This window comes from Mytilus edulis, chromosome 4 (genome assembly GCF_963676685.1).
Source record: "Mytilus edulis chromosome 4, xbMytEdul2.2, whole genome shotgun sequence".
Taxonomy (NCBI): domain Eukaryota; kingdom Metazoa; phylum Mollusca; class Bivalvia; order Mytilida; family Mytilidae; genus Mytilus; species Mytilus edulis.
The window spans coordinates 7,536,678-7,563,390 of NC_092347.1; the positions used below are offsets into that span (position 1 = coordinate 7,536,678).

Below are 26,713 nucleotides of genomic sequence, written 5' to 3' on the forward strand. Positions count from 1 at the left end.
GTAGATATAGTACATAAGACATCGTTCATTTTCTATACATAAATTAGGCCGTTAGTTTTCTCGTTTGAATTGTTTTACATTGTCATTTTGGGGACTTTTATAGCTGACTATGCGGTATGGGCTTTGCTCATTGTTGAAGGCCGTACGGGGACATACAGATGTTAATTTCTGTGTCATGTTGGTCTCTTGTGGAGAACAGTCTCATTGGCAGTCATACCGGCCACCTCTTCTTTTTTTTTTGTGTGTGTGTATATAAACCGGACATAAAGCATTAATTTAAAGTCGGTATATTAAATACAATAACAAATAAAAGCCCTACTTCACATTGCTCCTGTAGGTACTTTATAAAAATTCCATTGCATTGCTTAGATCTGCTTAGGATGAAACTCCTGTCCATTCTTATCAGTTTGGTTTTGATATAAATATGCCCCATTTTTTAGTTGTCTGGTGCAGGGACTTCTTGTTAAAGTCTGATTCTCTGTTTCTAATAATCAATTATAAAATAAATATGTAAAAGGCATTTGAACTATGCTGTGATTCCAATTACTCCTCTAGTATTCCATTATCAACGGTGTAGGAAACTGAGATAATGTTGTCGTTTGAAACATAAAATGAACACATTACTACAAAACAGTCCATTTGGAACACTTCTGATTTTACTCTATAGTAGGCTAAGTGTACGACAAAGGAAAGCAGACGAATTTGTGTGAGATGAATGAAACAAAACAGACAAGAGAGTTAAACTATGATCTACCGTTTGGAAAGTATATATGAACCGTTTTGTATCCCTAAAATTTCAAATATTATTTTATTCATATTATGATTTGCAACAAAGATTTACAAATAGTCCAGTCAAACTCAGTTTTAACCTCAAACTAATTGCAACAGAAAATGTTTTATTTCATAGTATTACGCCCCAAATTTACACGGAAAAAAGTCCCATAAAATCTAACTTGAGGAAATCTCAAAATCATTCCTATGCCTATGGAAATTAACATTGCAAAGTGAGTCTTTTTTTTGGTTGATTTTCTTAAAATTCATGTAAAATATGATACTTTGATAGGGTTGTAAGTTCATATTTGACTATAAATATAATCTTCTGCTCATGAAGTGTACAAAACCAAAGTGTTAAAGGTATTTTCATTTTTTTAGCACATTTTTCATAAAAGAAATTGCAAATTTATGGCTTTGTGACCATTTTGAAAATATAATGTGAATATTTGGTATCAGAGACGTATATATGTCTCTGTTGGTATTAATTATATCTGTAAATTATATTTGTTCAGCATCTACCTTGTTTAAAGAAACTTTAAACCACAAAAAGAAGAATATATGCTTAACGTAACGGTACCCAAATTGCAACGAGTACCCAAATTGCACCTATTTAGCAAAAATAGCAGCGGACATCTTACAAGATTTCCTAGAGACTACACAATTTGTATTTTTATGATTTGATACTATGCACATCTTTCAACATAGGTAAACATATTTAGATATGCACAAAACGTTCATAGTATTTATCAATAGATGAAGTGTTTACTGAAAAAGCAAAATGTACTGAAACGTCGCCATGCGACGTCATCAAGACGTCATCTTTTTAAAATGATCAAATACAATATGTTACAAGTACCCATTTAAAAAAAAAATGAAAAGTAAGCATGGATTAATATCCGATTGTTCAAAATATTTGAGGAAATTAAACAAAAGCTCTGTTATTCGACTTTTGACGATGATAATTTAAGCATAGATGCAATTTGGGTACTCCTCATTTCAGAATCATTGATGGTTTGGAGGTCAGTTTAGACCAATTTTTCTATGATTCCATATGGATTAAAAATCGAATAGGTATACCTTTATAATAAAGAAGGATACGGCTACAAAATAAACACAGAATGGACATTATTGTCTTTATCATAAAAAAACGTAGGTGAAAAAACTGTCAAAATAGGTGCAATTTGGGTACCGTCACGTTAACTATTTTTTTCTAATTTCAGATTCTTTACATTGACATGCAGAAAAATATAATAAATGGTTAACTAATGAATTATTAAATATTTGCAGCAGCTTGATTAAAAATATGAAAACACCTTTAGATTTGTTGTTATACTCTAAAGACAGCTAAAATATCAAGAATCAATACATTTTGTTAAATAGAAGCGGTAAAGTTATAATTTTGTAAATCAATTTTTATTGATATTTCTGCCTTTTTTGTAGAGTTATCTCCCAAATCAATGCAAGTCTCCATAGGAATTTTAAAACCATATTTTTTTAGTTTTCCTCAAGTTAGATTTTATGGAACTTTTTTCTGTGTATGTTTGTGGTATAATGCTATAGGTTAAAAATCTTCAGTTGCAATTACTTCAAGGTTAGGGTAGGGCCAAATTTATGATAGATTGACTGGACTATAAAATGTATCAGTCTGAGACCATGCTTAATTTAGTATTACTGTTTTAGCCTAATTTACATGTAGTGTATGTCTGCACAGGCACTTGTTTCTGTCAATGGGGGGTTTACTATCCACACTCGTATGAAAAATATTTGGTACAAGTGTGGATAGAAACCCCCTCATTGAAAGAAACAATTGCCTGTGTTTTTCTGACTGAAAAAGAAATTTGACTTTTTCTTCTATATTTTCAACTAAAAAATCTAAAAATTTCTGTCTGACCAAATGATTTTTGTCTGATATATATTGTCCGTCAGACAGAGTTTGTATAGAGGGCATTTGATCCCTTTCATAAGCCACAGTTTCATAATCAAAGAGCAGAATGCTCTGAGGGATACGATTGCCATATAGTTTTCATTGACACATATATAGCAGTTCTGCCAACTTTTCATTAAGCAAATTCGTGAGATTTGGCCAAAAAGAGGAAAAAATTGATCCAAGGATACTGCTGCTAAAAAGCATGAACATGCGTGAGTCTCACACATTTTTGGCAGCCCTGGCCTTGATAGTCCAAATAATTATGACGTCTTGAAAGGCTATTATATTTTTTTTCTTTGACGCTTTATTTCGACGTCGAAGTAAGGCGTCAAAGAAAAAAAAATATGATAGCCTTCCAAGACGTCATAATTATTTGGACTATGGCCTTGAAGGCATAAAACTTTGCTCAGTGCTTGGAGCACAAAAATCATGCTCGAAACAAGAAATCAAGCAATTTCATTGGTTGACTTTTTAGTATGAGTACAAAAAAACTGACTCAAAAATTTTATGACCGCAAGGCCTGGTACAGCTGGATAGTATTATTTTCAAAACTAATTCAACTGCACATGCAAAGGTAATATAAATCTGAATAGTCACTCAACTTTAAAAATAGCTAATCCCGGATACAAGTGTAGGAGCAATGTACTTATCGTGTTTTATTTGTGTGCTATCAATTCCAAGTTTACTTTCCACAGCAGTCACTGAGAGAGAGAGAAGGTATTTCACTTCATAGTTCGAGATTACTCTGATGTCCGACGGCTGATTTGCCAGACAAGCTGAGACCATGGGGGACTTTTATGCTAGTATACTTAAATTACAAACTTAAATAGTCCCAGTCCCATATATTATATCAAGTATTATTGGATGCCGAATTGAATTTTAAATAGGTGCCGATTTGACTAGATGCCGATTTAACCAGGTGCCGATTTGACTTTTTCTATGGGTGCCGATTTGACTTGTACCCAGTAATCTCGGGACTATTCACTTCGTATCTTATCACCGTTAATTCTAAGAGGAACCCCATTTCCCAGTCCCATATATTATATCAAATATTATTGGATGCCGAATTGACTTTTAAATAGGTGCCGATTTGACTTTTTCTATGCGTGCCGATTTGACAAGGTGCCGATTTGACTTGTACCCAGTAATCTCGGACTATTACTTCGTATCTTATCACCGTTAATTCTAGGAGGAACCCCATTTCTAACTCTTTAATTATTAATTTCCTTTTGGTCAAGTGGGCATGAATCCTTCCGTACACTCCTCTGTTTAAATTGAGACGATTTTGACGGGAAATACTTCTGAAAGGGAGACAACTCGAAACGATAATATGGAAGACTCCATTTCGGCTAAAGGGGTGTTATAGGTAAAACTTCATTGATTTTAATTTAAATGATGCATATGATTTTAAATTATGCAACAACAATATTAAACCCTCAGTAGCAGGCAGACATAGAAGACATAGAATGAGTTTCAAATTAATTAATAAGCGGGGAATCCAGAACAACCACTCAATCTGATACCCCTTGAAATCAAGAAAACTATACGCATGCGCATTAATACATAAACAAACCCGCGATTTGCGATTTGGAACAAGAACGTTTATTTAATTTATGATATGATGAATGAGTCTCAATTTCTATATGAGAGTACAGTATCAGTTTCATAACGGTAAAATATAGAAAACTCCACTTCAGTTCTTATATGACAGAAATAGAATTATCGAAATTCAAAGAACTCTCGCATTTATCAAAACTGGGGAATTCCCTCTGACGTGTTTCTAAATTTATAAAAACACTAAATATAAATACTGCTTTATTCTGATTTTCCGTGTTGTTAAAAACACGCATATAAGTCAACGGAAAAATCAAACATGAAGATTATGAGAAGAACATTACAGGAAAGTTGTTTATGTTCAATCCTTTTGCTTGTTTTTACCTTTTAAAGCAAGACAATCATAAGAATCTGAGATGTTGCTGAATGTTTAGAATAAAACGGTTGACGTGAGGGAATGAGCCCCCGAGTCAACGGTAGAAGTCTACAGATTGCTTAAAAGCAATCGTATCCCAAAAATAAAAATAAAAATGTGCTAGTGTGTAGTTTGATAAAAAGTTGAAAACCATTGGCAGAATGTCATTTTCTCACTTTTACATTTTAGAGCTTCACAGACTGCAAAAAGATTTGAAGTGGAGGAGTTAACACCTCAACCTATAAATGGAAGTCCTACTGATGATTTATTGTATGACCAATCAGCTTCACAAGATTTATTTGCAACACAAGAAAATATATTTGTAAACCGGTAAAGATAAAGTACTGTATTTTTAAGTCTGTTTAAAGTAGATATAAGAAGATATGGTATGAGTGCCAATGAGACAACTATCCATCCAAGTCACAATGTGTAAAAACTAAACAATTATAGGCCTTCACCACAGAGCCTTGGTTCACACTGAACAGCAAGCTATAAAGGGTCCAAAAATGACAAGTGTAAAACCATTTAAACAGGAAATCCAATGGTCTAAACTAAGAGCTGAATATATAAGACATGGATGTCTCACTTTGACAGTAAACACATAGGTTAGTCTTGATTACAATGTTCCACTTTATTTTCTCATTTAGTAAATAAACCAAATTTATCAAATATGTTGGCCATGAGCATCACTTTTAAAAGAGACATTGATTGTCGAAATGCCCATCTGGTGCAAAAAATTTGGTACCATTCATGTTATTGCAATGGGAACTTGATATTTTATTTAACAAAACAAAAAGTAATTCATTTGATGAAACAATACTAATAAAATGGATATATTATTTTTGTAATACAAAATGTGCATTATTTTCAATCTTATAATACAATGTTTTCATCTATCTTCAGACCTATTTTCAGCCAGACCTATAGTGAACAGCTTGGAATTGTGAGTTTCTTATATTGACAAGATCTTTGAAAAAAACATATTTTTTGATAAATATCTACAAGTGAAATCTTTATTGATTTGGACATGTGAATCAATGTTGCCAGTCTACCTTTAGAGGTAAATACCTTCTATTCAGCTGCTGGTACATATAAATCATATTTTAGGATCATTACCTACACAGGAGAAAGAAAACATCATCCTTTAAAAATAATTGCATTTATTTTTATTGAAAAGAAAGAAAAAATAAACGTGGAATGTGTCCATAGGGACACAGATGATGCCCCCACTAGCATATAACTTTATAAAGGGACATAACTCAAGAACTGTAAAAGTGAAGCTGCCAAAATTTGAACTTAATCTGAGTTTAGTGGTAATAAGCATTATATAAACTGATATACATTTCATTAAATTTAGTTGAAACAAACTTAAGTTATTCAGTAATTTTTCATTGTAAAGGGGCATAACCCTAGAATGGTAATCTAAGTGCTTGTAAGCACTGAATGGTAAATATTTCTTTAATTTATCAGTTAGTAGTAAAATTGAATATTGCATTGTACAAAGCATTGGTTTTAGTTAATTCAACTACCATTCTGGACAAAAACAGATAACTCCAATTTTCAAAGAAGATTTTTTTAAAAAGCATTGATTGTAGTTGATTCAAATATAATCATGGACAAAGGAAGATAACTCCAATTCAAAAAAAATAAATACTTGATTGATATTTTTGAATTTTTTCTGCAATTTTTGCATTTGAAGAGCACTTAACTCTAGTAGACCAGTAAAAGTGATGGCCCCAACTTTTCCATTTGTAAAGGGGCATAACTCTGTAACAGTAAAATGCACCACTAAAATTCAAACCTGATCTGTATTTAGTGGTGATAAGCATTGTGTATAAGTTTCATAACATTTGGTTGAGGCAAATTTAGTAAGAGAACAGAAACAAAAAATTTAGAAACTTTTCCATTTGTAAAGGGGCATAACTCTGTAACAGTAAAAGTGACACCACTAAAATTCAAACCTGATCTGTATTTAGTGGTGATAAGCATTGTGTATAAGTTTCATAACATTTGGTTGAGGCAAATTTAGTAAGAGAACAGAAACAAAAAATTTAGAAACTTTTCCATTTGTAAAGGGGCATAACTCTGTAACAGTAAAAGTGACACCACTAAAATTCAAACCTGATCTGTATTTAGTGGTGATAAGCATTGTGTATAAGTTTCATAACATTTGGTTGAGGCAAATTTAGTAAGAGAACAGAAACAAAAAATTTAGAAACTTTTCCATTTGTAAAGGGGCATAACTCTGTAACAGTAAAAGTGACACCACTAAAATTCAAACCTGATCTGTATTTAGTGGTGATAAACATTGTGTACAAGTTTCATAACATTTGGTTGAGGCAAATTTAGTAAGAGAACAGAAACAAAAAATTTAGAAACTTTTCCATTTGTAAAGGGGCATAACTCTGTAACAGTAAAAGTGACACCAATAAAATTCAAATCTGATCTGTATTTAGTGGTGATAAGCATTGTGTATAAGTTTCATAACATTTGGTTGAGGCAAATTTAGTAAGAGAACAGAAACAAAAAATTTAGAAACTTTTCCATTTGTAAAGGGGCATAACTCTGTAACAGTAAAAGTGACACCACTAAAATTCAAACCTGATCTGTACTTAGTGGTGATAAGCATTGTGTATAAGTTTCATAACATTTGGTTGAGGCAAATTTAGTAAGAGAACAGAAACAAAAAATTTAGAAACTTTTCCATTTGTAAAGGGGCATAACTCTGTAACAGTAAAAGTGACACCACTAAAATTCAAACCTGATCTGTATTTAGTGGTGATAAGCATAATGTATAAGTTTCATAACATTTGGTTGAGGCAAATTTAGTAAGAGAACAGAAACGAAAAATTTAGAAATTTTTCCATTTGGAAAGGGGCATAACTCTGTAACAGACACTACCAAAATTCAAACCTGATCTGTATTTAGTGGTGATAAGCATTGTGTATAAGTTTCATAACATTTGGTTGAGGCAAACTCAAGTTAGAGAATGGAAACCAACTTTGAGACGTACTTACAGATGGACAAGGGTAAAACTTAATGCCCCCTCTGCTACAGTTGGGGCATTAAAAAAAAGATAGTTGCAAGAACAATTTTTTTAGAATTGCCCTTTGTTACAGATTTACGTCAGATGATCATAGTTATGATATGAATTACAATGTCAGTTTCTTGTTTAACTTGAAGTTTAGTTTCAGAGTTGTAGGAAAATTTACTAAATGATATACATTTTCACTAGTTTATAGGTGTAATACCACCATTGTTTTTCCCTTATAAGTTATTTGTTGACTTTGCATTCTTCAAAAATTTGTATGGAATTTATCTATGTTTCAAATAATAAATACATGGCATGAGTAAAGTTTTATCCTGTCCACTACCAAAGACCAAATTACACACAACAATCCATTGCATATAAGAAAATAACCATCACTGGAAATTGATGTATCAAATGTTCACTTGTTTTTCCCTGTGTACAAGCTTTAGTAACCATGTAACCTCATGTTTTCAAAATAATTTATACAAACACCAAAAAAAAAAAAAAATGGTGCTTTGAAACCCCCAAGATATATGTTTATCCCATTCAAGGGAACTTTTTTTTTTACCCTTTTTTTGTATGCAACCAGATGTGACTTACTTTGATTTTGTGTTATTACACCAAAATATGAACTAGCAGGTACCAAATAATTTATTTTCCAATGAATATCTTTAATTATAAAATAATCTTTTATTATAAAATAAGTTGTTTTGTGGTAATAAGCATTGTGTAAAAGTTTCATAACTTTTGGTTGCGACAAACTAAAGTAAGAGAACAGAAACCAATTTCAGCACATACAAACCTACAGATGGACACACGTACAGATTCATAAGGGTAAAAGTTAATGACCCATAGTTGCCTGAACAGAATAGAATTGTTACACGACCATACATAAATAACTGTTTATTTCAGAAGTGTGGAAAGATGGTTTCAAGAGAAAGCATGAATCATAAGAAGCCTAAGGATGATACAGAAGGATCATTTAGCAAAAAGCATATTAAAACATTGCCTGCTAATTTCATATCCCTGGACAACAGTGATTTACCCCATCCAAAACATTTGTTTAGAAAGTATATATAGTCATAAAAATTATTTTCATTATATTAAATTTTAAAGAACCAGTAACTTCACTTATGATCATTATTATGGTAAAGGAAAGACAACTTTTCCCAGTATCAGTTGGTGTTTATCAGTGTTTTTAAACTTTTGCAAGGTGAACTGTCAAATTGAATAAATGCATGTAGCTACTGTTCTCTGTACCATTCATTAGCTTTCCAAAAAATTCCATTTACTCCTGGCAATGAAAATATATCAAAGTATTCTTATACCATCCAATTTGAATAACTGACTCGGTTTAGTGAGCATTGAAAAATTCCTGTGTAATATATCCAATAAAATGGTGAGAAAATTATTTTGGGACTACTTTGTCTTATAACTTGACCTTTATAAGACTTCAAAATTTTAAGAGATCTTCTGTTTATACAGTTCCAAAGGGCATTCAATTGTCCATTCAATTGTTATTATAATAAAGATTGCTTTAACCTGGACATTTCACCTAGTGATCTCAAAATTAATTGAAGCTTTGGATTACATAATAGACTAGATTTAAATCAGAAAAAAGAATAAGAATTCTTGTCAAGAATCAAATGGAAAAGTGTTTCATGAAGACATTTCTTTTTTTTTTTAAAAGGTAAATCATGTTTTATTGATAGTTTTTCACATTTGTTAGTGGATACATCAAATACCGGTACCTTATCCCGGCCTCGTTAACCGTTAGTTAACATTAACACATAGAGGACATTTCTATTATATTCTTTTTAGAAACTTACAATTGCTTTTTTTTGTCATTTAGAAAAAAAACAAAAAGACTGCAAGCACCAAAAGTCATTAAAAAAGATTTGAATGATAATTTAAAAAATTCTGTGAATGGACACATACAACAGTTAAGATCAAAGTTAGCTCACAGGTAAATTTTGAAAACCAAGATAATCTGTAATTTAATACAAAAAGTTTGTGTATGGTTTCAAAGTAATGGATGTAATTATCTATACATTTTGTGCACACATACCTATATTCTTGAAACAGCGGTGTTGGTCTCTTGCTCACCTCAAGTGCTGGAGGTTAATATAGTTTGATCCCTTGCTCGGTTACCGTTAAACCAAAGACTTGAAAATTGGTATGTGCTGCTTCTCTGCCAAGCACATGGCATTCAGGATAAATAGAAACTGATCTACTTGCGTCACAATAATTGTGTCCAACATTAAAAACCCACTTAGCAAGCTATAACAGTTAATATCAGGGTTCATATACATATTATTATCTTATAATAACAGGTTTTAGTCCTATTATACATGTACTAGTTGTCTCTGGATGTTAAATATCTAATCCATCATCATCATCTTTTCTGAAGGATTAAAGTATAAATCTGGCTCTCTTGATGAAAAAGTTATCAACTGTCGGGGAAAAGGCTGCTCCTGCATTGCATTGCTTCTATAGAAAGCTTACAAATTATTAAATCTTTACATTAGGTCCATTCTTCTTATCGAAAGTACCAAAGCTTCTGATATGATTTTATTTCTTTGTCACATGTACACACTTATAATTACAGGGTTACAGTTAATACAAGCCTAGCATTGGAACAAGATGAGAAACTTTCTTCAAAGGTATATTTTTAAAAGCAGTAAAAAGAGATTCTTGGGCTAGTGACTCCAAATTTCCTAAGTGTATACAGTTGTAAATATAGTGTGTGAAAAAGATTTTTTTACAATTTTAGGGTAAAATGTGTCAAGTCATTATGTACCATTTAATTACAATTTATCCTCCTCCTCTGCAGAAATGAATCTTCTATATTCTGAACTGCATATACATATATGGCATACATTCACAGTATTTAAGTTTGGTGGTATCTAGACTTTTTTGGAAAGTATTGGGAAAGATGTTTCGCCGAGGGGAGTTTCTTTAATTTTGTGCAATTTCACATTTCTTGATAGGTGTGAGAAATAATTTCTCTTCACTAATGAAATATCTATTCACAGCAAATGATGGGTCAAAATTTAATTGTGATGTTATATTTCTTGTTTTGTTATGAATTTCCTGTTATTACACAATAAACTAGATGTTCTAAAGAGCCTATGTCGCTAACCTTGGTCTATATGCATATTCAACAAAGGACACTCTCCAACATTGAACACGAAATATAGAATTAATGACAAAAATATCTTTTTCTCTTTTTAGCTAGGTGAGCCCAAACATAAAAAATGCATGCAATTTTAATGGTAATGTGTGCATTATGTGTGCAATGTAATGCACCATGCATTAATATAAAATGTTTTCAAGTATTACTGTTTTAATAATTTATCTAAACTTTCAATTATCTCAAATTTTAGATGACAATAAAAATGAATTAACTTTATTCTATACTGATTTGTTTATTTCAGATCAATTTCTCTCCTGAAGGACAGAGCTTACCATTGGACTATAGTAATAATGAAAACTCAGATCAATCGCCATTTTTGAAGTTTGATAATGAATGTTTACCTCACAAATCTGAAACATGGGACGAATTAAATGTGTCACTTTATCAAAGATGGATGACAGATGTCTCTTATACTGAGGAGGAATGAGATTCTTATCCATGAATATACTATAAAGACGCCACCCAATTGATCTGTGATAATTTTTTTGTTACAAAATATATAACATCAGTGTTCACCAATTTCTTAGTATTTGTTTTATTTCACTGAACCCACATATCAATTTTTACCAATCGATAGTTGGGAAAAAAAATAGAAATGACCGTGTTATGTAAAGGCCTTGCATAACAAAAAGTGGAAAATCTAAGCCATTTGGAGGACTTATTATATAAATTTCAGTCATGTACGGAATATATAATTCTTTTGGAAGCCTTATTAATTACATTTCTCTGAAGCAATCAGATAAAATGCTTTATCAGTTTGAAGATGTGATTTCAAACTGCAATTGTGTAAAAAAAACAAAAAAAACCTGTTCAAGTGATGTCATGTACATTATATTAACATTTACTTTAATCTTGATAAACGATGCAAAAGACTAAATTTAACACAGCTTATTTTATTTACATTCATTTGTGTTTAATTTACATTGTGGTGCACACTTTAAAAAGTTCTCTTGGATTATTATTTGATAAGAACATCAGCTGTTTTCTTCCTTCATGAGTTTTTCCTACAAATAATATGTAAAGAATTAACTCAAAACTCAAAGGGGCCTGGACAAAATAGTTGCTCACCTTGCATCTATGTATAGCTCAGACTCAATAACAACATTTTTTTCTAAGACAAAAACATGCAGATTTAATTCTGAGAACATAAATTGATTCATTTCAGCAAAATTAATAGTAATTGATCAACGGTCTTTCAGAAGCCTGTAATTCATTGGCTGTTGTATGCTGCCTTATATTGATTTTCTTGTTTTGAATTGTTAGTTAGGTCCTCTAATAGCTCATTATATATATATATATATATATACAGTGTTTATTTTGCTCATTGTTGAAGGCTGTGAGGTGATCTATAATCCTATCTATGTCATTTAGTCCAAGTGGATAGTTGTCTTATTGGCAATAACACCACATCTCATTTTAATATTCAAACTACAACTTGAAAAAAGGGTCATTATCAAAGAGCCTTTCATTAGTAATCTAAAAGGACAAATTACTTTTGGAGAAGCACAGTAAGTAACAGTATGTGATGTTAACTATGGAACCTGGAATGGTAAACATTACACAACCAGAATTCAGACTTGGTGTGAGTTTTGTGGTAATATGCATTGTGTATAAGTGTCATAACATTTGTTTGAGACAAACTTAAATAAGAGAACGGAAACATTTTTCCATTTGTAGAGGGGCATAACTCTAGAACGGTAAAAGAGATGACACCAGAATTCAGACTTGATCTGTGTTTAGTGGTAAAGAGCATTGTTTATAAAATTCACAACTTGGTTGAGGCAAACAAAAGTCCGAGAACAGAAACAAAAATTCTAGCTATTTTTCCATTTGTAAAGGAGCATAACTCTAGAATGGTATAGTGAATCCATCAAAATTTAAACTTGATCTGTGTTTTGTGTTAATAAGCATTATGTATAAGTTTCTAACACCTGGTTGTGAAAAAAACAAATTAGAATGGAAACCAGTTTTGGGAAGTACAGATGGACAGGGGTAAAACTTAATGCAACGGTGCAGGATAACATATTAAACAGACCACTTTCTTTGAAAATCCATTGTCTATCTGTATAGTATTCCATCATACTTGTGGCTTCCTTATCTGAATAATTTGTTACATGAATTGGAATGAAAGGATCCAGTGCTGCAAATCCCTGAAATACAAATACTTGACATAGGTATTTTGTGTAGACGATTAAAAAATTTGTTGGGGTTACATGAATGCCAAACTTCCCTATACATTAAAGAAGTCACATTATTAGTTTACAAATAAGTGGAATGCTGACAATAACTAGCTAGATTCCTCCAAATGCAAATGGCCTTCAAAAATCAGGAATCTCTGGTATTCAGTCATATCTTAATAATTGTTTTATCATTTTAAAATATGTAACAACCTTTTTTTGTCTCTGTTAAATTCATTCATAACTTTTCTGATTTGGGGCAATTATAAGTTTCACATATTGCATAAATAATTGTTGTTTTAGCACTTTTTGTTGTATTCGATTACTGTTTTTTTTTTTTGTGTTTTGGGTTTGCTGTCTCTATGAAGTATATCTCAAATCTGTTCATTTGCATCATAATTTTGAAAAAAAATAACCATAATTACCTCTCTGCCTAACAGATATTGTGGAGTAATTGTATCTGTTCTGTTCACTTTAGGTATTAAATTAGAGTCAACTGTAGCAACACATATACTATTAACCTGTAAATGTAATTATTATAAATATCACTTCATATTATGTTATTCTCTCTATCAAATATTGTAAATATTTTTTTATCTAAGATTATTATTTGTGATGGAACATTTCTTACCTTAGACAAATAATCAAAATGTGGTCAATGATAAAAAATTCTAAAGAGACTACAAGTAACTTATTGTAAAAATAAAATTTTCAAAATTAAAATAAATTAATTTAAGTCAAGGCTTCCATTACGAAAGATCTATCTGGATGCACCCATCAGGAATAGTACAATTTCCCTACTCTATTTGTAAAATGTAGGCAAACCTTAATGAAATGCATAATAGTCTTGTCACTTATTATTATACATTTGTACAGTGAACATTTAAATATCAATATCTGTTCAATGCTGGAGTGCTTGACAAAAATAATTTAGACAACCACATATACAGTATTGCAATTTTTTGAAAGCAGATCAACTGAAAAGGCACAAAAGGTCAATTATTGAACTACAATGCAAAAAAAAAAGCAACAGATCAAATTTGAACATATAAATGCAAGTGTGATGAAAAAGTCCAAACAATGTTTGCTAAGGTATTGAAATACTGATGAACAAATTCCATGAAAGTATTGGTAAAACTGAAAGTCTGAGTCATTTAATAACTGATGAGGCTTATTTTATCATAAGTTATTTATACTCACCATATCAGGTTCTAACAACCTTTTAAAATTATCTATTAGACTCAAATCGGAAGTAGGAAGCTGAAATACAAAAGTAAACAACAATAATCTCTAGAGGACATACGAGCTGTTATATTATAATACATGTAGACCAAATGTTTGATTGACTTGCTTGCCAACTTTTGTTGGGATGTTTGATCAGGCATTGTATGTACTATAAGAGAGATTTCTTTTCTAAAATCGAAACTTGACAGAATACAGATAAAAAGAGTCAAAATTCAAACTAAGAAAATTCTTCTTATCTCGTGCTTTCTGGAACCAATGAATTAAAAAAAAATCTTTATGTCTATGAAACCTTAGTAATTTTGCAGAAAAAGGAAAAATTAAAATATGGTAACTGTGAAATTCCTAATTGCAATTATGATTTTCATGTACAAACAGTGGATTAAGTCTAAATACTTATTTAAGGGAGTACCCAACACTTTGACTATATGGATTTGGCTGTTTAATTATCATACAAATTTTAACAAATTATTTACTCTGTTGACTAAAATATAAAGAATTTCAAGAAATTTGAACCACACAATTTACAGGAATAAGCTTGATTTCTCATTAGGGCTATTCCAGAAAAAAATGTATGGAGGGGTTGGAAGGCACATTATATTAATAATACATGGGTGATGGGTATCAGAGCAACTTTTCACACTATAATGCACTATAATTTTCAATTACAATTGTCGGGGTGGCGAGTGCTGACAAAAACTGCCTTCCAACCCCCCCATACATTTTTTTTTGGAATAGCCCTTACTATAATAGGAATAGCATGTGATTAAAAGGATCAGTTAATTCTAAAGAGTTTATCCCCTTAGGTGTTATGTTACAGTACCCCTTAAATAACCCCAAAAATCTAACATTCCTATGAACTGACTTACAAATCCAGTTCCTGCTTTGGCCTGTTCTGTATCTTTAAATGCTTTATCTGAAATTTTCATTCGGGTTGGTCCAAAAAATCCATTTATACCATCTGCCACAACCAAAACTTTTATTCTAAAAGAAAGACAGTTTTCTGATCTTATTATTGTGTTTTTAGGTTTTTATTCTTTGGTTAATCTACAGGATTTACTTGCAAAAACTGATTTTACAAAATAGGAAGAATCCTCCATAAAAAACCTGAATTAATTTTAATGTCATGGTATCAGCTAGCCAGCAACCTAAAATTCTATTCTTTCTGATATACTCCAATATATTAGCTGTACCTGTTACTTGACATTAATGCAATTAAAACTTTAATTCAAGTAATTCAATAGAAAAAGGGTGTAAAGAGTATTGCTAGAATTTTACTTCGAGGTGGATTAAAAAGTGACTATTTTTTGTTTGTTTGTTATAAATCATGTCATTAGCTTTCTCATTTGAATTGTTTTAAATTTTTCATCTGGTGTCTTGTATAGCTGATTATACAGTATGGGTTTTTCTCATTGTTGAAGGCCATATGGGGGCCTATAATTGCAAACTAACACTCCATTTTCACTATGGTGGATATTCGTCTCATTGACATAATACCAAATTAATTATTTATTTCTTATAAACACATACTTTCTCTGAGATGCCAGTAATTTTATTTCTTTGAGTAATGCCCCAACAACATCATCAGCAAATTTAACTCTTTGAAGTCCCTAAAAATAAAAGAAGAGACTACAGCTTGAAATAAACAAGGTAAACACTAAAACAGTCAAAGATTGAAATTACAAATTTTACACATGAGGAAATCTGAGACAATTATTCTTCAAATCTGTCCAAAAATATGAGGTGCATATATTTAGTCTTTTGTGCAATTACTGTGCAAAAAGCCTTTTGAGTTAAAGATGCAACAGTACACTCTATATCATTTAATTACACAAATGATGAGGTTCAATTAATCTAAAAATAAATAATGCACATTTGTTTAAAAAAGGAGGTGCACTGTCTTCAATCTGTTTGCAATAATTCTGCAAAGTTAAAAAAAAAAGTGAAACAAACTTGTTTGTGCTATGCATGTCACAAACTAGGTACATTTACCCTCTTCATATTTCTGAAAGACACACACACGATGGAACCAATACTACACCTGCTCTCATCTCTGTCAATTCGCGTAAAAAGTATCCTAAAATGGAATTATATCTCAGCAATCTAAATATGGGCAGTCACCGCAGTGGACAAAGTGAATTATTTTAGATTGCCTCAAGACCTTATGGAAAACATTTAAATTCTTATTTTTTACTTACAAATTTTAGGAGTTCTATAAGAGGTGTTCCTATCTCAGTGGCTTCTCTTTCAGTCCAGTCGTATCTATATTGAGTCTGAAAGTATAAATTGACAATCAAAAAGGATATAACAAAATTCCTTGTCGTCTTTACTGCTTAGGACTAAGTTTAAATCAATGTTTTTGAGGTGAATAAGGCATTCGACAGTCTAACATCAGTATAAATATTTCCATTTTTTAATTCAGTGATATTGTTGTCTTTTTTCAAAACTACCTCTACCCTTTTTTTTGGGTGAAAAATGCATTGTTTTTTTGGGGGGAAATTGGGAAATCTTGAGACATATTTAACTGGAAAGGAACATTTTAATACTAAATTTACTTATCATTACTACCGATGCCATCACTTTTTGGGAAAAATGTACAACTTATTGGGAGGAATTTTAAGCCATGTTATTTTGTAATTGGGAATTTTCTCTGTGGGGAAGAAGCTGAATATCGGGGGTAATTTGAGGCTAACAATATCACTGCAATGAAATTATAAAGAGTGAGGAATCGCACAGAATTAAGTATCTGGAAAAGCAACATCATACTACATTACATTGGTTCCTTTTATAGTATCTAAATCTGATATAAAAAATACCTACGGGTGCGGGAATCCTCGCTACATTGAAGACCCATTGGTTGCCTTCGGCTGTTGTTTGCTCTATGGTCGGGTGGTTGTCGCTTTGACATATTCACCATTTCCTTTCTCAATTTTAACACTTACAATGTAAGACGAACCCAAAAGTTGCTTTCATATTCTTGTTGGCTGTATGATGACCTACAGTTGTTGATTTCTACAACATTTGGTCTTTGGCGGAGAGTTGCCTCTCTGGCAATCACACCACATCTTATATTGATATGTATCAAGGGCGGATTTTAAAGGGCGGAGGGTCCCAACCAAGGAGAAAAGGGGTGGTGGTCCAACCAAATGTTCCCATTCAAATGCATCGATTGTCAAAAAAAAATTGGGGTTCCAACTCCCCTGTATCCGCCACTGTGTATGGCATTGTGGTGTTAGTTTTCAGACCTCCACTCTTGTTTACAACTGGTAAAAGTTAACTTTATACTGTATTTCAACAAAGCTGCTTTATTTGGATAATTTCTTACATGCTGGTAATAGTTATCATACATTTTAACATTTAACTGATGGATTTAGTTGCAAAAGATTTATATGACCAAAATGGAAGGTATTTTAACAGCAGTTATATACACAGTAAAAGTAGCATAAAATAAGTGTTTAGGCAACAGTTCAACAGCAATTTATTTCCATATAATTCAAAACAATTCTTGTAAACTCTGTTATGAACCCGATATAAAAATTACCTTGTAATCATTGAGGACAATTCCATTTTGAGACTTCAGCTGACATAAAAATGCCCTAGCCTCCATAGGTAAATCTATACGACCTGGTTTATGAGTAGATTTGCTTACTTCTGTGTATCGTTCTATCCACTGTTGTGCTAAAGAAAAGATAATTAAAGAAATCTCTGTTTAAAAAAAGTAAACACTTAGAATGATCTCTCCTTAGGCTAAATTAATTTGGTATGGTTTTAAGGTACTCAAATTATAAAAAGTAAATGGAGAATGTGTCTATGAGCCACAGATGTCTCTGCTTATAAATATGCACGAGTCAAGTTCCACATACAGATGCAGGATTCTTGTAGCTAAGACTGTTTTGTGATTTTAAGCAATGTGTATAAGTTCATAACATTTACTTGAGGTAAATTAATTTTAGAGAATGTAAACGACAGATTTAGCAATTTTTCCATTTATAAAGTGTGACAATTTTAAAATCCCCCCTCTGCTACGGCAGGGACATAAAAAATATAACCTCATGTCTGCTCAACCCTTTTAAGTAAATCAAGGACAGCTATACTTCTTTATTTTTGAAGAATTAAAACTAAGTTATATTAAAAAGATCAACCAATACTTACGCCAAGGTGTCTGTATGATACACCATTTATTCATATAGGCATAATGCATAGTTTGCAGCAAAGTCATATTTTTACCAACTCCTAAATGTCCATCTGTCAAAGTTAAGGAAATCATAGTGTTTTCATTAAGGATGTTCATCATTGAGGAGCCAAAAATTTCTAAAAATATTCTTAACATGATTTTTGGGGTTTATAAGACCATAAAAAAGAAATGATCATGAGAGCACTTTTTTATAGTCATCTGAAAGAACCAATTTTTAATGATATTCCTATTTTTTTATCAATTTTGCCCCATTTTTGGGCTATCACCTTAAAAAAAAAAATTCCCAGATTTACAATTTTTTTTTTTTTTTCATTCTATCATTAAAGATGAAGTAGAATACATCTGACTAAAATAAACCATAAGTTAGTGATGATTTAAGACAGTTTTATGAAAATTTGTTGCTTTTTTGCGTCAAATTGACTGTGCTGTCAATTTCATCAATTTGGAATTTTTCTGTTTTTTTTAGAACAAAAATCATAAATGATTGAAAAAAAACATATATTAACAAAATTTGAAAACCAAAAGTTGATATGGGAGTAACATATTTTGGGCAAAATCATTTCTTTGTACCCCTCACTGATTTTATCAATAATTTGACCACACTGACTGGATTGTTTTAAAAATCCATAGTATGGATGGACAAAAATCATATAAGTAGAACTTCAGCAAATACAGCATACAAAAGTGCTATCCAAAATGAAATTCAAGTTTTCATTCTGCCAAACCTATTTCCTTCACAATCTTTGATTAAAACCTCACAAAAAATTCTGTATTTACAGTGGTTTATTCCGCTTCTACATCCACATTTATAGTATACCTTTATTTTTGTACAATAACAATCAGATTAACAAGGATACATAAAATGAATTTAGGCATTGGAAGATTTGGGTCAAAATTCTTCATTGCATGTATGACTTCTAATGCTGGCTTCCTGATCATAATACATGCCTCCTGAAAAGTCCTAACCTGAAAAATAGGAAATCAAATTAATGAATAAACTATTTTGAAATCTTATAATAAATTTCTAAGAACACAAAAATTTTAACACGATTTTAACATGATGTCAATGAAGGAAACAATTTGGAATGCATATTATATAATAAAATAGAAGATGTGGTTTGAGTGCCAATGGGACAACTCTTAACACGATAACAAACAACACAGAAATTAACAACTATATGTTACTGTACAGTCTATATTATATATCAATTCATGATGACACCCTACAGATTCTCCAAAAAAAGTCTTACCATTTTTTAAAAAATTTGTCAATCACTTTAAAATAACTTTATATAGCTATATATTCATATATCAGGATTTTCCTAAAACTCTAATATAAGAAGAAATTTTGTGATTTTTCTTATTAACAAAAACAAATTGTTGTTGAAAAGGAATTATTGTTAGCAATTGCTGACTGGTGCAAATGCAAAACACCTGTTTCTTTGTATATGATTAATGAAAAAGTACCTGAATTTTAAACCTGTTGAAACAGTCATCCGACGAAATCCTCCTAAAAATGCCCCTATCTATGGTGTACAATAGACCTTCATGTCTTATTTCATGGTCACCCTATAAAATAAATAAAAATGTAAGACGGTTATCCCAAGAAAAAAGTCACAATGTTAAGTTCAATGTAACAACTGTATATAGAGTTTACAAATTCTTTGCCTTTTATAAGTAAAAATAGTGAATTTTTTAGTATTTTATTTGACATGTGTTTATCCCATACTTTATCATTTTACATTTTTCCTTTTCTTTTAAAATGTCAACAAAAGAAGACTTTCAACAGTTTTTTGCAAAAAGTCTATCAAATCATTATTCACTCACCGGATTTGTCATGTCTGTTCTAAATATAATCTTAGAGTGTTCATCTTTCTCTTTCCTTGTAAAAATATTTTGGATAACATTCTGTTGTGATGCAACATCAGAGGTTAAATGTCTACAACTGCAAACAGGACCAGCAGTATTAATAACTGGATGTAAAATACCTGAAAAAATTAATAGTGATACTAAACCACTAACTTCAATGCAAAGTAAACATGGTAAACAACCAATAAAGATATCATGGTTTATATTGAGTTCAATCAAATAAATATACAGGTAATTCTAAATATGGAGAAATATTTGGGTTTGTGCACAAATCTTTTCGATCTAAACCAACCAATGAAAATTTTGGATGGTGCATTTGTTCAGACCAATAGTCAACTTTTTCATATCTACAGTTTTGGCTAGTTTACCTCAATCAAGCTATAAATTATCTCCCTTTGAAATATTCTCATAAAATTTCAGTTTCTCATAGATCATGTTTAGTGTCTCAACATTACAGGCATTATAAAGAAACAATGTTTAATATTTCTGCATACAAATTTTTTTCTTCCCGACTGTCATTGGATATTATTTTTAAATTTAAAGTAAACCAGGTGCTCCGCAGGGCGCAGCTTTATACGACCGCAGAGGTCGAACCCTGAACAGTTGGGGCAAGTATGGACAAAACATTCAAGCATGATACAGCTCTGAATTTGGATTGTGATCAAATTTTTTACATTACATGGTTTTTTTTTACACAAAACAAATGCCAAGATTTTACAAATCAATTAAAGATTTCTTCTTCAAACTTTTTAAATCTAAAATTAAATAGTTGACACAGCATAGGTTTCTGACACAGAATGAATGTGGTCTAATGAACTTAAAAGGTTTTTTTTGCATTTGAGCAAATCACTATGCTGTTGAATATTAATCCTCTCAAAAAAATGTTTGAAGAAATTTTCTTTTTATTTATGAAATCTGAAATGAGAAAAATTTAACCCCCCCCCCCCCTTTTTTTTCACATCCCCGTTTCCCTTTTTCAAAACTGATATCAATTCAAATTTCTAATGGAGTTTGCAACAATAACTACTCATTTAAATACATCATAAAATATTAAGATGTAAAAAAACTGCTTGTTATCACTGAATGGTAAAGATTATTTAAATTTATCAGTTGGTAGTAAAAAGTGTTTAATTTTGGACCCTTTGGACCTTAATGTAGACCAATTTGAAAACGGGACCAAAAGTTGAGAATCTACATATACAGTTAGATTCGGCATATCAAAGAACCCCAATTATTCAATTTTGATGAAATCAAACAAAGTTTAATTTTGGACCCTTTGGGCCCCTTTTTCCTAAACTGTTGGGACCAAAACTCCCAAAATCAATACCAACCTTCCTTTTATGGTCATAAGCCTTGTGTTTAAATTTCATAGATTTGTATTTACTTATACTAACATTATAGTGCGAAAACCAAGAAAAATGCTTATTTGGGTCCCTTTTTGGCCCCTAATTCCTAATCTGTTGGGTCCTAAACTCCCAAAATAAATACCAACCTTCCTTTTGTGGTCATAAACATTGTGTTTAAATTTCATAGATTTCCATTTACTTAACCTAAGGTTATTGTGCAAAAACCAAGAAAAATGCTTATTTGGGCCCTTTATTGGCCCCTTATTCCTAAACTATTGAAACCAAAACTCCCAAAATCAATCCCAATCTTTCTTTTGTGGTCATAAACCTTGCGTCAAAATTTCATAGATTTCTATTAACTTAAACTAAAGTTATGGTGCGAAAACCAAGAAAATGCTTATTTGGGCCCTTTTTGGCCCCTTATTCCTAAAATGTTGGGACCAAAACTCCCAAAATCAATACCAACCTTCCTTTTATGGTCATAAACCTTGTGTTAAAATTTCATAGATTTCTATTCACTTTTACTAAAGTTAGAGTGCGAAAACTAAAAGTATTCGGACGCTGGACGACGACGACGACGACGACGACGACGACGACGACGACGACGACGACGACGACGACGACGACGCAGACGCCAACGTGATAGCAATATACGACGAAAATTTTTTCAAAATTTGCGGTCGTATAAAAATTATTGAAAATTATATCCACCAGTATATATCTTTATTGTTGTGATTGTGTCTGAAAAGTTTTACATTGCACTTCAAAATAACTAGATCACACCCGCGAAATCGCTGGCATTCAGAGCGTAGTTTAAAGTATGTAAAGTGTTGTTGGAAGAATTTTGTGAAATATTGAATGACTGGAGAATTTCAGCAAAATTATCATAAATCATAAATTATTGGGGACAGTAAAATGTTTTTTTTAATCCCTCCTCCTTTATTTCCAAAATTCCCAATGTGTGGTTTTCTATCAATTTCAATATGAATATACATTTAGTATGTTATGAACATTTAAGTAAGGAGCCTGTACTTCAGTGGTTGTCGTTTGTTTATGCGTTACATATTTGTTTTTCGTTCATTTTTTGTACATAAATAAGGCCGCTAGTTTTCTCATTTGAATTGTTTTACATTTTCATTTGGTGCCTTTTAAAGCTGAGTATGCGGTATAGTCTTTGCTCGTTGTTGAAGGCCGTACGATGACCTATAGTTGTTAATTTCTGTGTCATTTTGGTCTCTTGTGGAGAGTTGTCAACATGGCAATCATACCACATCTTCTTTTTTTTGTAATCAATGAATTTTGTAAAAGATTTAATGACTGGAGAATTTCAGAAAAGGTATCAAAAGTGCACATGAATAATTTTAGCCCTTATCTGTATATTATGAACATTCACTATATAAATAAAGTGTATTTACTTTCAATTCTAAGTTTTCTAATCGATCCATGGTGGTCATTGATATAGTATACAGACCCTCTCTATTTAATAAACTCTGTGACCACCGTGGATAGTAAACTTGAAAATGATAGCAGATAGAATTCTGAAAATACACTTTATTCGTAGTATATGTATGTTCAAAGTATACAGAAAAACGCAAACCGGAAGTATAATCTGACTTAAAATTTTGTCCAATGACGGGACAATATCCGGATGCCCTTTTTCTCGATTTTCTCCCAAAATAACTCAATCTGAATAATCATATGAATGGATGACAAATGCGACTATGCACTGCACCTATAGGACACAGAGGCGTGTTGATTAATTTATTGTGGAAAGAAGAGAAGCGACACCCAAAATGAGGTCTTCTCGTTTAATAGTATAGATAAGAAAGAAATTAAAAATCTTCAAACGGAGATCATTTCCTTTGGCAACATTGTGTTAATAAATTTAGCAATTCTAGCTCAAACTTCAGATACAATAAGTAACCTGAGTCCTCATAGCAGCTAGTTTTGGTTAGTGATTTTTCACTGAAGATATCCTGATACTGAGGGATAAAAAAGATGTTAACAAGCAAGTACCCAGCAAAACTGTTAACCAAAAGTCAGAGGCGGATTTAGGGGGGAGGGCAGGGCTGCCCTCCCTCCCTTTTGGGGAATGTGTTGCATCTGCCAATGTGACAAAGTTGGTCTAACAAATTTAAATGAAATATTTTGCATGGAATATTTATTTTGTTGATAAAATATTTCTTGTGCTGTTTTCACAGAAAGAAATGTGTTGAACATAACAATTAAGATCAATAACAAATGTATGAAGAACCATTTTGCTGACTGATTCTGCAATATAGTTCCAGCCCAAGTCAATCCAATAATGAATAGTTACAATGTACATGTACTATAAAAGTCTGAGGGTTTTGTAAAGCACTTCAGGGTAAGTGACAATGAGCAAATGAAAATGGTAAATTTTCCTGATCGAAAAGATATTTATCAGGAACCAGTACTGATGATTAATGACAACAGGTTATTTAATTTTTATGGAAGGGAAGCAGTTATTCAAATATATATCTCAATCTGGGGCCATGATAAATAATAGGTTTGTTTGCCCAAACGCTACCTACCCAGAAAAAAGCTGCCTACTCAAATTCTTTTATTGTCATTTGAAGAAAGTTTTTTTTAATCAATAGGCATGAAGACTAATAAACATCTGATACTTCAATTTCTTTTTTTGAAAAAAGAAAAGAAAATGCCTACCTACATACCCACTGTCTCAACCTTTGGGTAGGGTTTGGGCAAACCAAAATATTTTTAAGTGTGGCCTAAGTAGTTTTCATTACTTGTATGAAAAAGCATGTCTGCATTAGCTTTTTCATCAGCTTGCATTTATGGTGTAAAGAATTGTTATTGCACCAGTTGAAAAGATTATTGATCAAAGTCAATTAAAAATAACTTTTTAATGAAGACTCATGATTGTACTGACTTCTGTATCAATTTAGTGTAATACATGCATATGTTTTTATTATTAATATATCTACTAATAAAATCTTAATCAACATAAATTCTATAAACTGACTATCTTCCCTACTGATTAAAATATATTTTAATATAAAAGATTAATATGAACATTTAAAATATGTTCAGATTTTTTTTTTAAATTGTGTCACAGTGATCTTGTTTGGCTTAAATTACTGGAGAATAAAGGCTTTTTACCCTGGAGAAGAATCCAATTTGAAAAAAAAATGGCTTTAAATTATTCCCAAAATGCAACTTTTTTCCAAAACAGTGCAGTCTCAGTAATAATTGTGCATGCATACAAACTGAAAAACACTCTATTACACATTTTTCATGCCTAAAATGACTATAAGAGCAGATTTGATTGTCTATTCATGCATCATCACTGACAATAAGAGTCTTATTTCAAAGTAGGGTTTGACTCTTGAATGGGGTCTCCAAACTGAAGTTTTAGTCAAATTCATAGTTGATTATAAATTTCCCAATTTGATAAAAATGACGCATATTTTCCGAATAAAAAAGGGTAGAGGTAGTTCTGAAAAAAGCCTACAATATCACAGTGATAAATGTCTAATTGAATATGCATCAAAAGCACAATTTTTTTATTATCAACCTTTGTTGTTGTTCATAAAATTCATGAATAAATATTTGTAATGTTTATCCTTTGTAAATATTTTTTTAGGACTGGATTAACTTTAATGCAGGCTAAATCGCACAGTGACAAAACAACTTAAAATGAGATATGTATCAACTTGGTTTAAAAGTGGACAGAATAGACCACTTTCGAGTTTGTCCTTCACCGGAAAAAACTATTATGCCTGCCTTTATGACTTTAATTACCAGGTCAATATCCCTAATGGGCTACAGGAAAGAACGTTACAATTACCCCCTCTGGGAAAACAATTAAAGATACTGACCCAGATAGAGGGGATCGCATGTATCCTTGTGTAGTAGAGTGATTTTTATGATCATTTTATATATTGTAAAAATCATCTATTTAATCACTGTCAAATGACTGTATTTGTTATAAAAGCTTAATAACATATTTTGAATATTGTATATTTAGTTTAAATTATTACTTGCAAACCTTACTTTTATGTATATTAATATTCACATTATTTTCTATGAATATTCATTAGGGATTTACTTAAATCATCGTATTGGATTATGATTAGTTGTTAATATTTCGCGGTCAAGTTTAATTTCCTTTGTTTTGTACCTGTATATTTTCACGGACGATAGCCATGACAGTCCATTGAATTAATGTCCGATTATATTTACCAGCTATAGTTTACCTGTAAACCTTATATTTTGGACAACATATCTATTGAATATTGACTCCATGTAATGTGTAATTATCTTTTTAACATGTTTGATTTATAAAAAAAATCATACAGACTTCGTCCCCATTCACAGGTTATGCCTGCCTAATATTAAAAAGACAATATTTCAAGATCTTTCTCTTATATATTCAAACAATTCACAAAAAATTAATTGTGACTTTTTGTCCTATCAAATTTGTGACTGTATGTCCTGTGACTTTCTGTCCGTTTACCGAATCGACTAGGACCAGACCTACTTTAAAACTTGGGCTGAATCCATATGGAAAGGGGATAACAACTTGCTATCAAATCAAACTGTCCCCTTAGCCAACAGCACTTTTCACTACAGACATAGCTAGTGACTTTTGAAGTCATGTCATTGAACATTTTTCATTATTTTTATGCTTTTTCAGCACTTCAATGTTTTCATTTGTTTACATGTATGCATCGAGAACAATATATTTACCTCTTAGACATAATCTAGGTATATTTAATAAAATTTTAGAGGTCATGTTCCCAGTAAATTGTCAATCATGCTTTTTTTAGCAGTTCAATGTTTTTTTCATCTGGAGGCTGACATTTTTACATGGAACTGTGGGAAAAGAAATTTTGATGCAAATATTGCAATCTTTTTGAAATTACATATCAAGTTAAACATTAATTTATATGCAGTTTAACGGAGAAGGTTTAAAAGTAATAAAAAAAATATTATTCTGATTTCC

General features: G+C 31.4%; 2 protein-coding genes across 3 annotated transcripts; one reads left to right on the top strand and one right to left on the bottom strand.

The window, feature by feature from the left end:
• Nucleotides 1-631: 631 nt before the first annotated feature.
• LOC139518884 (uncharacterized) lies at nucleotides 632-11,416 on the top strand. Of its 2 annotated transcripts, XM_071310553.1 has the most exons (7): nucleotides 632-764; nucleotides 4,860-5,000; nucleotides 5,574-5,613; nucleotides 8,614-8,771; nucleotides 9,554-9,667; nucleotides 10,310-10,364; nucleotides 11,139-11,416. In XM_071310553.1, exons 1-7 carry the CDS (start codon nucleotides 712-714, stop codon nucleotides 11,322-11,324), a joined length of 747 nt encoding a protein of 248 aa, XP_071166654.1. In that variant the 5' UTR covers nucleotides 632-711; the 3' UTR covers nucleotides 11,325-11,416. The 2 variants fall into 2 exon arrangements, with proteins under 2 accessions (XP_071166654.1, XP_071166655.1); XM_071310554.1 differs by lacking the exon at nucleotides 9,554-9,667.
• A 354-nt stretch (nucleotides 11,417-11,770) lies between these two features.
• LOC139518883 (small ribosomal subunit protein mS29-like) lies at nucleotides 11,771-26,602 on the bottom strand. Its single transcript, XM_071310552.1, has 13 exons — nucleotides 26,458-26,602; nucleotides 20,339-20,499; nucleotides 19,979-20,080; nucleotides 19,369-19,477; nucleotides 18,469-18,561; nucleotides 17,858-17,994; nucleotides 16,515-16,589; nucleotides 15,847-15,926; nucleotides 15,186-15,300; nucleotides 14,275-14,334; nucleotides 13,500-13,595; nucleotides 12,933-13,047; nucleotides 11,771-11,901 (listed from the first exon to the last, which is right to left on the bottom strand). The coding sequence occupies exons 1-13, from the start codon at nucleotides 26,501-26,503 to the stop codon at nucleotides 11,816-11,818; spliced, it is 1,275 nt and encodes a 424-aa protein (XP_071166653.1). The 5' UTR covers nucleotides 26,504-26,602; the 3' UTR covers nucleotides 11,771-11,815.
• Between the last annotated feature and the right edge of the window lie 111 nt (nucleotides 26,603-26,713).